General features: G+C 41.2%; 1 protein-coding gene across 3 annotated transcripts; it reads left to right on the top strand.

The window, feature by feature from the left end:
• The first annotated feature begins 998 nt into the window (after positions 1 to 998).
• ANP32E (acidic nuclear phosphoprotein 32 family member E) lies at positions 999 to 15,256 on the top strand. Of its 3 annotated transcripts, none has more exons than XM_025858409.2 (7): positions 999 to 1,440; positions 4,290 to 4,439; positions 5,031 to 5,153; positions 6,086 to 6,251; positions 8,221 to 8,399; positions 13,528 to 13,582; positions 14,868 to 15,256. In XM_025858409.2, exons 1-7 carry the CDS (start codon positions 1,387 to 1,389, stop codon positions 14,933 to 14,935), a joined length of 795 nt encoding a protein of 264 aa, XP_025714194.1. In that variant the 5' UTR covers positions 999 to 1,386; the 3' UTR covers positions 14,936 to 15,256. The 3 variants fall into 3 exon arrangements, with proteins under 3 accessions (XP_025714194.1, XP_073744486.1, XP_025714195.1); XM_073888385.1 differs by lacking the exon at positions 999 to 1,440 and adding an exon at positions 2,045 to 2,190; XM_025858410.2 differs by lacking the exon at positions 999 to 1,440 and adding an exon at positions 2,317 to 2,736.
• The last annotated feature ends 737 nt before the right edge of the window (positions 15,257 to 15,993 follow it).

A 15,993-nucleotide genomic window follows, 5' to 3' on the forward strand; every position in this document is an offset into this window, starting at 1 on the left:
GAAACTGAAAACATAGCAAACAAGCACTCCGCTCTGAAAGGGGTTGGACTTATTCACCCACTTTCTTCCCCAAATCATTTGGAATTTCTTTGGGCATTTATCCTGAGAATGGTGTAAGGGATTGAAAGGACAAATTTAAGCAAGAACTAAGAAGTTAGACTCTCAAGACAAAATTAAAAAAAAAAGATCATTCTTATCCCGCTCGTTTATGTCTCACATTCATAGACTTTTAAAAGCACATTTAACCTACAGGTATCCATGGAAACCGACCAAAGGGAAATTAGAAAGGAGAGGCATTGCAGTACCATTTCTATGAGAATTGATGTCTGATTTTCACTAGTCCAGCACTGTTTTTTCTCCAAGGTCTTGGTGTTTATTACAGCAACCATTACCTCAGTAACAATTCCTCCAGGCTAGTTTTGTTTAAAGGTGCCTAACTTACATACATCACCCAAGTGTTTTAAAAAAACGTTCACTCCTTCATGTTGAAAGTTAAAATACTATCTTTATCTCGCGTCTGGCTCTGCACCAGAAGCCTATCCCCCAGCCGGGCAGTGCCACGAAAGCCCATGTGCACCTTGGCCGCAAGGTGCTTTAAAACAGCCAAGAGCCGGTGCGTGTTTGTGTGCCAGATTATGAGTTCCTGCAACCTGGGTACATAAGAAGGATGCTTTCTTCCTCCCTTTCACACTAAAAACAAAACAAAACAAAAAAACAAATCCAGCAGGTATCAAAACCGTCCGAACGCCTAGGGAAAGCGCGCCAACCACACAAAGAAAAGGCGGGGGGCTACTGGGATTCAAAATCTTTTCCCCAGGACGAACACCCTCCCGGACCTATCGGAGTTAACTGCGCGCTTGGTCATAGCCAATAGACACAGCGCTTCTGGTTCAGGTCCACCCTGAAGACTGATGGACATTAATGCAGCCCAATGAGACAGTGCGATGCTGAAGAATTAACCAATACATTCGGGAGGTGGGTGGAGTGTAGGCCAGGGGGTTGGCGGTGCCGTGTCATGGAGGCTCAGTCTCAGAGCAGCCATTGAAGGGGAAGGAACTGCGGTGTGTGTGTGTGTGTGTGTGTGTGCGCGCGTGTGCGTGTGCGTGTGTGTGTGTGCGCGCGTGCGTGTGTGTGTGTGCGTGCGTGTGAGTGCGCGCGAGTGTGTGGACAAGGAGGTGGGGGCAGCCGAGTTAGAGTCCCAACTCCTTGGACTCCATTTGCTATTCTCTTCTTTCTCCCCCACACCTATCTGGAGGTGGTGGGCGTTTATATTTGCTTTTCTTTTCATTCATTTCCAAATCTTTTAAAAATTTAAGGGTTGGGGGTAGTGCGAAAGGCAGGAAAGGATAAGGGAAGGGAGTAGTAGCAGAAGAGCAGGAGGAGGACATGGAGATGAAGAAGAGGATTAACCTGGAGTTAAGGAACAGAGCCCCGGAGGAGGTGAGATGACTCAGCCCCCTCCCCTTCCCCACCAGACCTGTATTCAGAGGATCGGGTTTCTGGGGGTGCGGGTGGGTGTGTGGGGAGGGGTAATGAATTAACCCCCCACCTGGGGTTAGGGTTGGGGGGATATTTAATTCTAAGTGTTAAATCATTAAAATCTTCTACTTAAAATGGCGAAGGGTTTAAGTTTCTAGGGGCGTTTTTGTGTGCCTGGGGGCTTAGCCTCTTTAGGCTCTCTTCGAGTCGGGAGTCCAGGCCTGGTGGGGGCGGGAAGCGGGGTGCTGGGGGCAGCTCCGCCGCTTGGTTCCCTCCTCCTCCCAGGGGCCGGCGGCGTGGGCGCGACCCCCCAGTCCCACTTGCCCCTGCCGCAGCCATCGTCGCCTGAGAAGTTAGTCCAACTTTTCTGCAGTGCTGCCAACTCTTTCTTTTTTGGGGGGTGTCCTCGGGCTCGAGGCCGCGGGTGTGTGACGTCGCGCCGGGCGCGGGCTGGGGTCCCTGGCGGAGTGTGAGGACCGCCCGCGGCCGGCGGCGCCCACTCCCCCGGGAAGCGGCGCGCGCCGACCGCCGCCGGGCGGAATCTGGGTCAGCGGTCGGTTCCCCCGCGGCGGCTAAGTTCTGGGAGTCGTCGCAGAGACCGGAGGTGGGGAGGGGACGCGAGGCGTAATCCTCTTCGTCCCCCCGCGGTGTGACGATATTCGGCGTGTCGTATCGTAGTGGCCGCGACTCCGAATTTGATCCCCGGAGAAGGTTTCACAAAACTCAACAAATGGGTCGTAGTAGTTCTGTGCTTTGAAGATGGATTCGGCGAAACTAAATGATGCGCTCTTGCTGCTGTCGCCTTAGTTAAAGAGATGGCCTTGGGAGGGGCCACGTGAGGCTGGTCGCGGTCAACTTTTCTGGGGTCGGACGTGAGGCGTTTCCGCCTCCTTTTCGAGGGCGCCTCCTCGGCTTCCCCCAGCCCTTCCCTCCCGGGGCGGAGGGGCTGGGAACCCGGGCCGGGAGGCGACCCGTCTTTCTCTTGAGTAGTCCCCGCCGCGTGTGGGGTTTTCCGTGGGTCGGAGCGGCTGGTCGCGAGAGCGCGGCGGGTGGCCAGTGAGGAACCTCGCACTTCAGACCGCAGGGGAAAGCGTCAAGAGTCTTATTAATTGCGGCCTCTGAAATAAACACTCGAAGTGGAATATAAGGGATGTAGTTGTTTTCAACAGGGCGGGGGTGGTGCCTGTGCAAACCAGCGCAGAAGATGAGTAGGGTCTGTGTGGTGGGCTGTGGCGGCGTGCAGAGTGGGAACCCAAGGTCTTTATGTACTTTTTTTTTCCTTTATGTATCCCTGAAATTAGCAAAGGGCAAGGAGAAGGAAACAGTCGCTACTATCATCGCAGAGAGATCTGGGAGTTTTCTAGGGCCTACTCTTTGGGGGCTTGAGGAAAACAAACAAAATCAAACTTTAAACAACTGCCTCTCAGGAGCACACATTTAGAATGCTTTTGTATGTCTTGGGTTGGAAAAGTAGATTTGCTCCCCTTTACCCTCTTTCGTTTACCTACCCTACCAGGAGTAGTTTCCTTTCCAATTTTGGGGGGTGCCAGAGGTTGCTTTTTGCAGCCTCTCCTTCCTCCTCGGTGGTGTAATAACGGTCGCTTATATTTGTATAGCTCTTTACAGTTTACAGAACACATTTTGTGTTTATCATTTACTTTTCTCCTTCGGACAGACTTGTAAGGTGGATTGTATTGTTGTAGAATCCAAATTAGCAAACCGAGTCCCAGGGCAGTTAAGTTATTTACTCAAGTGGAAGAACTGGTTTTCTGACACCAAATCTGGTGGCCCTCTCTTCTCCGCTCAGCTGGACTAGGAGTCAGAAGATTGAGAGTGGAGGCACAGCTCTGTCACACCAATTGGATGACCCTAGCCAAGTCATTCTTATTCTTACCTTTTGGGCCTTGGCTTCCTTACCTCTCTAAACGGGAGATCCTAGGCCTTCTCTGGTCTGTAAAATAATTATTTCGAAGTCATATTCAGAAAGAGAAGGTGGCATTCCTTGTTGTTAGTTTTTAGCCCTCAAAATTCCTCAGACATACTTTTGCATTGGGAGTAGAGATCCAGGGTCTCCTGTCTCCCCCTTAGATTAAGTCCTTTTAGGTGCACACCAGCAAGTTTTGTCCTACAGCTCTGACCTAATAGGAGGATGCAGCCCCCCCCCCCCCCCGCCCCATGGGGAAAAGTCCGCAATAATGCTACCAGGGTGTTACAGAGAAATAACATTTTGTCAATGATGTATTGTTCTGGGTCACATTGTTTGGCCCTGCTATTAAGAACAAATAACCTCCCAAAGCCAGCTTTCTCAGAATGAGCTTTCTAACATTTCTTCATGAAGGGTAACAAGGTATTTTTGAGTTATGGTGGCATTTATCATCCAAAGATAAGGGGGTTTAAACTTGAAACGTGAAAAAAATAGTTTCCTTTTTTCTCCCTGCTGTTTTAGGGCAGCTCACTTGAACCCTTTCCCAGTATAGCCTAGTCATCCCCTCACTGCATAAATATATGCCCTAATGTTGAGAATCCTCATCAGGGGCAGAAGTAAGTTTCACATGGGACCTTTTTCAAAGTTTCATTTTTTATGCATCAGTGATTTGAGCAGGCATTGAACTTCTTGGTCTAAGTTTAAATTTAAAAGGTTAACTTAATAATGATGACTTTAGGTTGTCTCAGTTTTTGGTGGGGGAGGAGAGAAAGGATCTTTGTAATGGGATTGATGGTTTTAATATTCACATTTCCAGTGTGTCTTGACCCAGGTCTTTTGCTAAACAGACTGCAAAGTAAAGAATCATTCATTTTCTGTCTTACAGGTGACAGAGTTAGTCCTTGATAATTGCCTGTGTGTCAATGGGGAAATTGAAGGCCTGAATGATACTTTTAAAAAACTAGAGTTTCTGAGTATGGCTAATGTGGAACTAAGTTCACTGGCCCGGTTGCCTAGCTTAAATAAACTTCGAAAGGTAAGTTGGTATTAAGTGTGAAATCATAATTTTGATGCCAAGGGCTAATATGTCTAGGTTTTGGCCAAATGAAACAACCATTCTGCCTTTTAATTAGAAGATTCTAAATTTTTAGAGATAAGAAAATGGGTTATGTAGGATTTTAGAATCAGCTCTAATACCGCTTTTAGAAATTTAAACTTAATAGTGAAATTGCTTTTGACATGAATTTGGATTTAATATCTATCAAATGTTTTTCTCTGAAACATAAAATCTATCTGTAACACATCGGGAGCCAAACTTGGGTTAGAAGCTTTTTATGTAGGGTTTCTAATATATTATTTGGTGATTATAGGTGGGAATTTGGAAATTAATAATTTGTGACAGAGAGAATGACAGTTGTTTTTCTTCTTCAGATTGATATATTTTAAAAAATCTGGGGGTGCCTGGTTAGCTCATTCAGAAGAGCATGCGACACTTGATCTCGGGGCTGTAGGTTCGAGCCCCACATGGGGTGTAGAGGTTATTTAAATAAATTAAAAAACTTAAAAAAAATCTGATCTGCCCCAAGCCTTCACCATTGTTTGTTTTTTCTCCATGTTGAATATATAGTTGGAACTTAGTGACAATATAATTTCTGGAGGTTTGGAAGTCCTGGCAGAGAAATGTCCAAATCTTACCTACCTCAATCTGAGTGGAAACAAAATCAAAGATCTCAGTACAGTAGAAGCTCTGGTGAGTGGAAGGTCTCTGGACTTGCTCTTTTTTGGTTGATTTTCTGAGATTTGTTTGTGTTTTATCTTAATGATTTATATTTCACTCTTTGAAACTTCTGAAATTTCTTACATGTTTTTATCTAGATGGTTATTCCTTTCCCTTCTCTTAGGGTAAAACATTCAGATAAATCTGTGAGAAATTTATTTGATCGTTAACTTCAGGAGTTGAATATCTGGTTTCAGACTTCCTAGTATTTTCTTAAATTCTATTCTTTTTCCTTCCTTCTTGATTTTTTTTTGAGTTATTTTATTATTTGCTCCTTTGTTTCCTGGTATGAGATGAAGTGAAACTCAGAAAATTGTTGCTCCAATTTTAAAAAAACTTGGGAGGAGGTTGAAAGTATTGATAATAAGCTTGACTGGATTTAAGCTAACCACATTATTGTTGTTGCCTATTTATGCACATATTTGGTCAACAAAATATATTGAGTGGCTACTATAGTATAGCCAGGTGCTGGAGATTCAGCGGTGAACAAAACAAAGTTCCTACTCTTGCGGAGTTTACATACAGGGCCTCATTAAGGGAATTGATTTGGGGGGCGCCTGGGTGGCTCAGTCTGTTGAGCATCTGCCTTCAGCTCAGGTCTTGATCCTGAGGTCCTGGGATCGAGCCCCACATCGTGTTCCCTGCTCAGTGGGGTCCTGCTTCCCTTCTTCTCTTCCCCCCCCCCCCCCCCGGTCATGCTCGCTCGCTTGCTCACTCTCTCAAATAAATAAATAAAATCTTTAAAAAAAGAGATAATTGATACAATAGCCCTTCATTATAAAATTTGAAAAATCCAAAAATCATCCTTTTGATTTCAAATATATGTTTCCTGGTTCATGAATGAAAAAGAAATAACATAGTATTTAAAATCTCGAAATGTAAGTTTTAACTTTTTACTTTTGCAGCAAAATCTTAAAAATTTGAAAAGTCTTGACTTGTTTAACTGTGAGATCACAAACCTGGAAGATTACAGAGAAAGTATTTTTGAACTGCTGCAGCAAATCACTTACTTAGATGGATTTGATCAGGAGGATAACGAAGCACCAGACTCAGAAGAGGAGGATGATGAGGGTAATCATTCTTAATGCTTATAAATATAGACTCCAGCCTAGCCATGCAATTTAGATTGGGCCTGGATGTTTGGGTGTTGAAAAAAAAAAAAGATATTAGTAAGACAAGAAAAATTACAAACCCACAGCCCTAATCCTGTATTTCTTCTTTCAGATTTCTGATAGGGAATTTAATGATTATTATACTATCAAGCTCTGTGAAATTTTATATCTGTATAAACTTGTTTAACTACCACCAAGTAGAAGTGGGAACTTTTAAAATAGTACCTTTTTAAAAAAAATAGTACCTTTTTTTAAAAAAAGGAATCATTCCTTATAGTGTTATCCATAATAATTAAGAAATAGAAACAACCTGAATGGCCTGTCAACTGATGGATAAACGAAATGTGATATATCCATACAATGAACTATTATTCAGTCATAAGAATGAATGAAGTACTGATACATGTTATAGTACTGAAAACATTCTATGTAGTGAAAGAAGCCAGACACAAAAGGCCACATTTTGTGTGACTCCATTTGTATGAAATGTCCAGAATAGGCAAATTCATAGAAACAGAAAGTAGAGTAGTGGTTGCCAGGGCTGGGTGAGAGGAGAATGGGGAGTGACTGTTAATGACTATGAGTTTTTTCGAGGCTGGGGTGGGGTGGGGTGGGGGTGGTGATGGAAATGTGTTAGAATTAGGTGATGAATATATATTATTGGATAAATGGGTGACTAACAGATCAGATGATGGAATGGCTGTTAGTAATGGGACACTGTTTGTTATACTTGGTTGAAAATTTTTGTACTGTAAAAAGAAATCTGATGGATAAACAATATTAGAAAATGATAGAATGATAGAGAAGCGGGTTTTGAAGTGTCCACAAGGTAAAACAAACTTTAATGCATGTAATGTTTCGATGAAAATCTATACGTTGGAAATATTTCAGTATTTGGAAACCATATTTCGGGGTGCCTGGGTGGCTCAGTCAGTTAAGCCTCTGCCTTCAGCTCAGGTCATGATCCCAGTGCCGGGATCAAGTCCCACATCAGGCTCCTTGCTGAGCAGGGGAGTCTGCTTCTCCCTCTGCCCTTCCTCCTGCTTGTGCTCTCCCTTGCTTGCTCTCTCTCTCAAATAAATAAAATCTTTAAAAAAAAAATAGAAACCATATTTCTCAAGGTACCTGGGCAGCTCAGTTGGTTAAACGTCTGCCTTCGGCTCAGGTCATGATCCCAGGGTCCTGGGATCAAGCCCCACGTTGTCGGGCTCCCGGCTCAGTGGGGATTCTGCTTCTCCCTCTCCCTCTTCCTCTGCCCCTACCCCCAGCTTGTTCTCTCTCTCTCTCTCAAATAAATAAATAAAATCTTTATTTTTTAATTTTTTTAAAAGATTTTATTTATTTATTTGACAGAGAGACACAGCAAGAAAGGGAACACAAGCAGAGAGAGTGGGAGAGGGAGAAGCAGGCTCCCCACTGAGCAGGGAGCCCGATGCAGGACTCGATCCCAGGACCCTGGGGTCATGACCTGAGCTGAAGGCAGACACTTAATGACTGAGCCACCCAGGCCCCCATAAATAAGATCTTTAAAAAGAAATAGAAACCATATTTCTCAAATAGTAAATATGGATATTGTAAAAGGGAAATTTCTTTTTTTAAGATTTATTTATTTTAGAGAGAGCATGGGCGCATCAGCAGGGAGAGGGGCAGAGGGAGAGTCAAGCAGACTTCCCACTGAATGTGGAGCCTGACTCACGACCCTGAGATCATGATCTCAGTTGAAATCAAGAGTTGGAAGCTTAACCGACTGAGCCACCCAGGCGCCCCTTAAAAGGGAAATCTTAAAAAAAGAAAATCACCCTGAGATACTTTCCATCTACCCATTGACTTAAGAGTTTGAGGTGGTTGGGACAAGGGCAGATAGGATCAACATACTAGCAAGAAACATTTGCTCAGCCATTTGCTCGTCTTTTAAAATATTTTTAAAGATGGAGATGAAGATGATGAAGAGGAAGAGGAAGATGAAGCTGGTCCACCCGAAGAATATGAAGAAGAGGAGGAGGAAGAAGAGGAGGAGGAAGATGAGGATGAAGATGAAGCAGGCTCGGAATTGGGAGAGGGAGAGGAGGAAGTGGGCCTCTCATACTTAATGAAAGAAGAAATCCAGGTGAATAGGCACTTCTTATGTGCGCTGAAAATTATTTAGGCATAGGGCCAAGTGCTATACAAATAGTGAGTTGTGTAGAAATCTGAAAGTTGTTCCTAGCTTGTGGGTCTGAGTGGATCTATCTGCCTGTCATTTTTCCCACTGTCCCCCAGCTCATACTGTATCCAGATCATCAAAAACACCTACTGATTTTACCACCCAGATATCTTTCAAACCCATTCTGCCTGAAGCTGCGCGCCATGGTGTGGTAGAAACATTTTACAAAAGTTTCTGAGCCTCAGCTTCTGCATTTATAAAACTAAGATTGTATCAACCTCTTAGGCCTCTTTTAAGGATTTAACAAGATAGTATATGTAAAGTATCCAGTCCCTGGCACATTGTAGGCACTCAGGAAAACTTTCCTTTCCCTAATTATTTCTTGCTTATGGTTTTCTAGTAGCTTTCCAAATGGTCTCTCTGAATACAGTGTCACCACTTAGGTGTCTCCTTCACAGTGCCTGCATGCAAATGTGATCATATCACTGGCCTGCTCGAAACATTTTAATGTCTCCCTGTTGGCACCCAGGGATACAAGGACCATCATTATCTAGCCCCTGCTTCCTTCTCTCTTCTCCCTCAATACCAAATTAAATTGTCACACCAAGCTATTTCTTGCCTTTCTGTCTGTAGATACATTGTTTACTCTTATCTGAAATGACTTTACCTGTGCTCTCTGATGAACTTTATTTTCTTTTTTACTGAGGTAAACATAAGTATAGTTGAAGCCTGGAAAGTGCGCTGATTTTATGTACATGTTCATGACATTTTACTGATGGATATACTTGTGTGACTGACACCCAGATCATGCTCTCTGAACTCTTTAAAAACTCAGTTCTGGAGTTGTCTCATTATTGAAGCTTTCTGTAACTTTTTATAGATAATCACTCCTTCCTCCGTTACCTTTGATTCTTAGTCTTCTGTTGCCTGTAGACACTTTTGTAAAAACTTGTTTATTTGGCCACTTTCTACCAGATGGTGAACTCCTTAGAGGGAGGGTCATCCGTCTTTGTATCTCAGCATCTAATACATTGACAGGGACGTAGTAAGCTCACAGGAAGTTTCAGTTGACTTGAACAAATGATCTTTTGCCCCTGGGAATTACTATTTTCTTATAATGTTTTTAAACTACTGAGTTTTATTTTCATAGTTCAAGTTTTTTTTTTAAGACTTTATTTATTTATTTGAGAGAGAGAGCGCACATGAGGGGGGGAAGATCAGAGGGAGAAGCAGACTCCCTGCCTGATGCGGGACTCGATCCCAGGACTCTAGGATTATGACCCGAGCCGAAGGCGGTTGCTTAACCAGCTGAGCCACTCAGGCGCCCCATAGTTCAAGTTTTTATTATTAAAAATAGTATCTCTTATTTAGACTAGAAATTGTTAGTATTCTTATTTGTTCTCCTTATGACTTTTACATTGGTTAGGTAGATAATATCACTGATCAATGATAATTTTTTTCTGATACCATTTTAATTATGAAACTACTGTGGAAAAAATAGAACTTAAACTTGTTTGGCGCCTTAGTAAGTTGGCAGCTGTCCAATAATGAAGAACAGCGCTTAAAGCGTTCATAGAGAAAATCAGCCTGTTCAGTTTACATCAGCATACAGCTTGAATATTTTCCCCCTAAGCCTTATTTATTTATTTTTAAAAGAGTTTATTTATTTATTTGTCGGAGAGATAGAACGAGAGCGAGAGCGCACAAGCAGGGGGGCGGCAGGCAGGAGGAGAGGGAGGCCGGGCTCGATCCCGGGACCCTGGGGTCATGACCTGAGCCGAAGGCAGAGGCTTAACGACTGAGCCACCCAGGCATCCCTCCCCTAAGTTTTAAGTTATTTAGTAAAATAATGGACTCATGTTATTTTGCATTTGGCTTTTTTCTTTGCTAGTAATTCTTCATTAAGTCTAAATAGTATTAAGTAGTTTAAAAATGACTTTCAACCATCTGTAGATGTTTGTGTTTATCATTCCATTGAATATTGGGGAATATTAACTAAAAGTGACCTAGGCAGGGTGCCTGGGTGGCTCAGATGGTTGGGTGTCTGCCTTCAGCTCAGGTCATGATCCCAGGGTCCTGGGATCGAGCCCCGCATTGGGCTCCCTGCTCAGCGGGGAGTGTCTGCTTCTTCCTCTGCCTCTCGCCCTGCTTGTGTTCTCTCTCTCTCCCTCCCTCTCCCCCTCTGTGTCACAAAAGTGAATAAATAAAATATTAAAGAAAAAAGATTCTCTTAAAAAAAAAATAAAAGTGACATAGTCAAGTGTAGAGCAAAAATCTCTGAGATGATACCCACAATGTCAAGTCAGTGGAGTACCTGGCTAGCATGGACCGGAAGTTTTCAAACATGATGAAATGGTTTTTAATATTTTTTAAATAGTTATGTTTTAAACTTATTTTTAGAAGGTGAGAGTCTGTAGAAGCTTCTGAGACTACTGAGATTTAAAAAGAAAGTAGAAGGAGATAGGAATGGGATTTGAGTAGCTGTTTTTGGTTTGAGTATTATTTTTATTTCAGTTACTTTTCAGAGGTAAGAAATTACTATGCATAAAGAAGGGCTTTATGTTTGTGTAGTGTATTTCTTTAAAAATGGGAATGGGGAGGGGCGCCTGGGTGGCTCAGTTGCTTAAGCGTCTGCCTTCAGCTCAGGTCATGATCTCAGGGTCCTGGGATCGAGCCCCACGTTGGGCTCCCTGCTCGGCGGGAAGCCTGCTTCTCCCTCTCCCATTCCCCCTGCTTGTGTTCCTGCTCTATCTCTCTCTCTGTCAAATAAATAAATAAAAATATTTTTTAAAAAATTAAAAAAATGGGAATGGGGGCTTTAGAAGAATTGGGAATTGTGATCCCTCTGTACTATAGAGTACAGTGAGGAAACATGTTCTTTCCCATTAGTGAGGAAAAGACCATAGTTTCTACTGAACAAGCCTTTGGTGAAAGCCGAGTTTTTATTGAGGGATATTACCTCAGAGATGATATTAAAAACTAAAGGCTTAGATGATTACTGTACTTGCGGTGAGCAAAGCTTAAGGTGCAAACTTGTTGAATCACCATGTTGTACACCTGAAACTAAGGTAATGTTGTTTGGCAGCTATACTTCCATTTTAAAAAAAGGCTTACAACCATCAATCAATTAATCTAACCATATTTTGTTTAAAACAAAATCCAGAGAAACAATTAGCTTTTGAGACTTGGGCGTTTTTAAATTATCAAAGAATAAATGTGATTAATATCTCAAGTGTATTTTTAAAAAATCGCAAATATTTAAACATCCTCATTTATCATTCTCCACAGATCTGAGGTGTTTAAAATGTGTCCCTTGTCTGTCTTTCTCTCTCTCTCTTCTTTTCTTTCTTTCCTTTCCCCTCCCCTTCCTTCCTCTTCCCTGTCCCCTCTCCCTTCTACCTTCTCTTCCTTTCTTTTCTTCTTTAAAGCTTTAGGTTCTCCTGATTTTTGTGATTCCTTTTTATACTATTGGCTGCCCCATTTATTCCCTCTCCTCCTTATATCTTGATGCTGTTCTGGTACAGAATGCTTTTCGGTGTTTGAATGGATTGTATAAGATTGATTTCTGATATAAATGTCGTGCAGTCGAGTTTCTCAGGGGATGCTAGCTATGTGCTGGGAAATTAGGTTCTGTTGAGTATTTCTAGACACAAATGGGGCTGTGGGTACTGTGAAAAGGATGGGTTGTCCAAGTTTTTCCCTAACTACCCAGCAGTTCTTGACATTTGCCAATTAAGTATTTTGAAGGAGCAGTAAACTTTTGTGGGGCTGGAGGGGAGACCCTAGGTTGGTTCCATTTTTTTCACACATATGGTAGAACTCAACTATTTGGAACATGGCAGTAAGTGTAAAAGGCCTCTGATTAGCCAAAATATAGCAACAGAAGACATTTTCTTTTCTTTTTTTTTTTAAGATTTTATTTATTGGGGCACCTGGGGGGCTCAGTTGTTAGGCGTCTGAAGGCAGACTGCCTAACAACTGAGCCCCCTAGGTGCCCCTAAAAGACATTTTCTTTGTAGGAGAGTGTTCAAGCTATTATTCTAAACCTATTTTCTCTTTTATATTCAATTCTCTAATAAGCTTGTCAGTCTATTTTCTGAATTCATAGCAGATTAAAATTGAAGTAGTAAAATTGAAAGGAGAAAGCATGAAAACTAGGAAGAGATACAATTCAAAGTAGAGGCCAGGGTCATTTTTAAAAGGAGAAAACCATCCTACGTATTTTGATAGGCTCTGAGGGAATCGGAAAATATTAATTAGTGTCATGTTCATGATCAATTATTATGACTGATTATTCAAGAGCAAGGTTTGTTAGGTTTAGTATAAAACGGTAGACAGCTCCTTCGACAAAAGTTGTAGATTAAGTTTTGTGATTTTTTTTGACATTGCTGTTTTGATGTATAGATTTTTAGATATAGAAGGAACTTAGAGATCTTTCTAGATGAATACTTTCTTTTATTGAGTGGAAAGCTGAGGTCCAGGGAAATTAAGTGACTTACTCAATGCATGTAACTATGTTGGGGCTAGGATTCAGGTAATTCCTATCTCACTCTATAAAATAGAAAACCTTTCTTTGAAATTGTCGAGTTACTGTGTCCATTATAGTAGCCACTGCGCACATTTGGTTATTTAAATTAAAATTAAATAAAATGAAAAATTCAGTTCCTCATTTATACTGGTCACATTTTATTTTATTATTTAAAGATTTTTTTATTTTTAAGTAATCTTTACACCCACTGTGGAGCTCGAACTCACAGCCTTGAGATCCAGAGTTGCATGCTCTACCAACTCAGCCAGCCAGGCACCCTTGTACTGGTCACATTTTAAATGCTCAGTAGCCATACGTGGACAGCACAGATACAGAACATTTCCATTGTTGCAGAAAATTCTTTTAAACAGCGCTGGTCTAAAACATAACGTACTTTCATAAACTAGATTTAGCTGGGTTCTTAAAAAAGACACATGTAAGTTACGCAGAGGTCAGAACACAGAATAACCATGGTTTTTTTGCTCTTGTTAGAATGTATTACTACTAAACAGTGAAAAGTGTGTCATGGATTTTTATTCTCAAACTGAATATTTGGTTTTCAAGGATGAAGAAGATGATGATGATTATGTTGAAGAAGGGGAAGAAGAGGAAGAAGAGGGTGAGTTACATTAGCCATAAAAAAAATCCTAACATTAAAGTTACAGCTATTATTCACATACTTGAAAGAATGTGTTTATAATTCAAATTATTACTGGTCTCTGATTTGATTTTGGTAACATCGAGTGCCTTGAGAGGTGTAAAACTTTTTTTTTTGAGAGAGAGGAGAGAGAGGGTGCGCAAGTGGTAGGGGTTTGGCAGAAGGACGGGGAGAGAGAGAATCTTAAGCAGGCTCCAAGCTTAGGGCAGAGCCTGATGTGGGACTTGATCTTAGGACCCTGAGATCATGACCTGAGCCAAAGGCAGATGTCTGGGTGAGCCACCTCATCCCATAAAACCTTTTTAAAAGAGTAATTTTCTGGGGCGCCTGGGTGGCTCAGTCGGTTAAGTGACTGGCTTCGGCTCGGGTCATGATCCCAGGGTCCTGGGATTGAGCCCTGCATCGGGCTCCCTGCTCAGCGGGAAGCCTGCTTCTCCCTCTCCCTCTGCCCGCTGCCCTGCCTACTTGTCCTCTCTCTCTCTCTCTCTCTGTGTCAAATAAATAAATAATATTTTTAATATATATATATTTTTAAGATTTTATTTATTTGACAGAGAGAGAGAGCGAGCGAGCACAAGCAGGCAGAGGGAAAAGGAGAAGCAGGCTTCCTGCCAAGCGGGGAGCCGGATGCGGGGCCTGATCCCAGGACCCCGGTATCATGACCCGAGCCGAAGGCAGACACTTAACCAACTGAGCCACGCAGGCCCCCATAAATAAATAATCTTAAAAAAAAAAAAGTAATTTTTTCAGGGCATTCAATAATTTCATTAAAAAAACCCACCAGCCTATAACATTTATTTGCAAAACCGGTATGAAGAGATGAGATAACCTTGAGCTTAATTTATTATTTTCTTAGGTCTTTCATTTTAAAGAGGGTGAATGAAGCCTTATCTCTAAGAGAAGAGCAGTTGAACTCCCAGATAATGTTCTTTTCAGATTTGCTCTCTAGTACTCTTTACCTAGGCCTTTCAAAATAAATTTAAAAATTTACTAATGATTCTTTTAATGACAAACCCTTAGTTCTTGATCTGTAATTCATGATTTGGCCACAAGGATGCAGAGCAAGCTGTCATTATTTATGGATTTCTAAGTCTGTTAAGTCTGTTCAGTACACCGAGAGGAAACTTAACGTATAATTTTTTTATGCCATTAAGTTTTCAATAAGATAGATTCAAAACTGTAATTTGACAAATATTCATTTGTAAAAATTTAGTATTTTACAATTTTTCTTTTACTCTTCTTTCAGAAGAAGAAGGTCTTCGAGGGGAAAAAAGGAAACGAGATGCTGAAGATGATGGAGATGAAGATGACTAGATCATTCTAAGACCAGATTCCCTAATGTTCCTGGGTGTGCAATAGAGTGATCACATCTTCTTTGTTTCTTCATGTACCATAGCGATCCCTACAGAAGATAACCTGTAACTTTTTATAGGAAAAGTGTGGTTTTACTATTTTTGCCTTATCATTCCAAATAAGATTTACTAGTCTGTTAATGATCATATTGTACGTAGAGAAAAAATTTTCCTTGACCCCATTGTGAAATTCCCTAGCAATTTATTTAGAATCTTCATTTTTCTCATTCAAGCTCACTGTATTAGTTATTTTTAGCCCATAATTAAAACATGATCACTTTTACACAGGCGTAGTTTCGTGCATTTCATTCATAAGGTTATAAAGTTATTTATAAGTTAACTGAAATCACAGTTGGCTGGAATATGAAATGAAAATAGCCTCTTGACTAATAAGTTGGTTATATTTTTAGAGGTGACCCAGAGATCTTTAGTTTGAAGGCAATGACCTTTTTTGTTTTTGTTTGGCTAAGGGTATTTGGGTGCTTTTTTGTCACATAAGTAATTTAGAAAGTAGGAGCAGAATAGCAAAGGTTCTATTCAACAATATAGTTCATGGCTTTTGTGGAGGCTTCTGAAACCTTTTAAGCCAGGTGACTAATAAGATTTTGTTTTTGAAGGAAAAAATGCTTGTACTAAAGTTCAGAGACATTCAGGTGAGCTCTTTGTTTTTCTAGCTGAAAATCATGACATGCCAGTGTTTGTTAATTTTGTTTTGTTTTTAAGTGCACATTCTTTATTTTCCTCCCTCAGTTCTGTTATGATCACTTTCATTTCTTGTTTTACTCCCCTCCTTCTATCTCCAAAAAAAGTTGGGAAACATGGCTACCCAGGAAAACTTTTATTTAGTCTTTTATACCTCAACCACCTTTTCAGACTATCTCAGTTTTAAACAAGCTAAGTGAAAGAAATTGAGTATTTTCTGAAATATGAATATTATTATCAATATAGTTTTATGCAACAGATTCTGCTTTCTGTAAATCTCTTGGTTGACAAGATGTACAGGCTGTATTAATAGGGTGA

The sequence above is a fragment of the Callorhinus ursinus genome, unplaced genomic scaffold (assembly GCF_003265705.2).
Source record: "Callorhinus ursinus isolate GAN/ISIS: 27379988/994484 unplaced genomic scaffold, GSC_fseal_2.0 scaffold90, whole genome shotgun sequence".
Taxonomy (NCBI): Eukaryota; Metazoa; Chordata; class Mammalia; order Carnivora; family Otariidae; genus Callorhinus; species Callorhinus ursinus.

Excerpts from the sequence above, each read along its gene's own strand:
- ANP32E (XM_025858409.2), top strand. The coding sequence starts at position 1,387 with ATGGAGATGAAGAAGAGGATTAACCTGGAGTTAAGGAACAGAGCCCCG. Across the intron at positions 4,440-5,030 it reads GCTTAAATAAACTTCGAAAG|TTGGAACTTAGTGACAATAT; the intron begins GTAAGTTGGTAT and ends TTGAATATATAG. Across the intron at positions 13,583-14,867 it reads GGAAGAAGAGGAAGAAGAGG|AAGAAGAAGGTCTTCGAGGG; the intron begins GTGAGTTACATT and ends CTCTTCTTTCAG.